The sequence below is a fragment of the Triticum dicoccoides genome, chromosome 4B (assembly GCF_002162155.2).
Source record: "Triticum dicoccoides isolate Atlit2015 ecotype Zavitan chromosome 4B, WEW_v2.0, whole genome shotgun sequence".
In the NCBI taxonomy this organism is placed as follows: Eukaryota; Viridiplantae; Streptophyta; class Magnoliopsida; order Poales; family Poaceae; genus Triticum; species Triticum dicoccoides.
This window is the reverse complement of record NC_041387.1, coordinates 1,987,880-1,989,445: the sequence shown is the minus strand read 5'-3', so window position 1 is coordinate 1,989,445 and position 1,566 is coordinate 1,987,880. Positions and strand designations below refer to the sequence as shown.

General features: G+C 47.4%; 1 protein-coding gene across 1 annotated transcript in view; it reads left to right on the top strand.

The window, feature by feature from the left end:
• The first annotated feature begins 1,397 nt into the window (after positions 1-1,397).
• LOC119294379 (U-box domain-containing protein 70-like) overlaps positions 1,398-1,566 on the top strand; it is a 10,053-nt gene continuing 9,884 nt past the window's right edge. The window contains exon 1 of the mRNA XM_037572571.1: positions 1,398-1,413. Within this exon, the coding sequence (XP_037428468.1) occupies positions 1,398-1,413 (16 nt within the window). The remainder of the gene's footprint in view (positions 1,414-1,566) is intronic.

Here is a 1,566-nt window from a genome sequence, read left to right as displayed (position 1 = left end):
GTCGGGGAGAACTTTGGTGTAGTTCTCGTTTTCATTTTCTGAATCTGATCTTGGTGAAGTTTTCACCTCAGTGTTGATTAACACTTTCTTCACCTCATTTTGATCAATCAGATGCGATCCTTCATCGTCCCCATCATCGACTAAGAAGATTGGCCGCCATCGTCAATATATTCCATATAGCGCAAAAAGTTCTTTTGTTAGAATTGATAGAACAATATTATTGTGTCCTCTCCAAGTGTAATTGATTATGAATCCACAATGTCACTTTGATGGTTGCACAAACTTAGCGTTGACTCTTACTTTTCATCATTGTTCGAATTGTTAATCTTCATTTTTTTTTCATTCATCATTTGCCATTCTAGGTCTTGTTTGTTACTCCCTCTGTTCATACATAAGTGATGTGGTTTTAGTTCAATTGACCTCACAAACAACCACCTACCAATAATTGGGCGGATTGATCTTCATAAGATAGATGGATTGCTTGAGTTGATTTTGTCCATGGGGTTTATTTCTTGAGGTTCCTTCATGCTATGATTGTGAATGACCGACATAAATCACTCCTCTATGCAATCTGCCGGTGGTCATATCCAACATATCGAGGTGTCGCTCATCGTTGTCGATGGTTAATCCGCCTCCCTGGAGCCTCTTCATTACTCGATCCGACACCCACGGGACCATGCCACATAGTATTGATATCTCGCAAAAAGAGACTTGAGCTCCACTTTGCTCATCCATGATCCTAGCTTAAGCTCATGGCCACCAATGGGGTAGAGTAGTAGACGAGATACAATGGATAGGAGGAGAAACTCCACGCATACATAAAGGAGTTGTAGAGGGAGCAACATGGCGAGGCATAGACATGGGGTGACGTAGCGATAGAGGAGGAGGAACTACCATCTTGCGGACAAGCAAACTTTTACGAGTGTATTCACCTCCTTAGGAGGATAACATTATCGGTGAAAATTGACTTCCTCTTTGGGAGACATGTTTCTTGCTAGCATTTTTTGCAAAAAAAAAAAAGAATGATGGATTCAAGCTATAGTGGAAGCCACATTTTGATGGCACAAAACGTAAGCACATTATGTAGTTTTTCCGCCGGCGCCCATTCACCTTGGCATGGAAAAAATTTGAGTTGACGTCTCCAAGCCTGATACCCGTGAGGCATGCACGCTGGCTTGGCTTAACCTTCTCGAAGGATAGAAGTCCAAGGTAAGAGCATCTCCAGCCACGCCCCCAACAGCCCCCAGGCCCCTTTTCGGCGCCGGTGCCCAAGAAACGGCCCATTCATGCCCCCAGGAGCCCATTTTTGCCTATTAGGCCCGAAACTGGCACCGGCGGACCCATGCCGAACCCGGCGCACTAGGGGGCACCGGGGCAATCATTTTTGGCGCGAAAGAATGGCGGGCCCGCCGAGTCAGCGACCCCCGCGTCTCGTCGTCCTCACATCGCCGCGGTTTCCCGCGGGGAATCAATGCCAAGGTTGCCGCCGATCAGCCTTCCATTGATTCCTCACGAGCGGCACGGTGAGGCGAGGCGCCCCCTCCCGCCACACGTACACGCGATGAC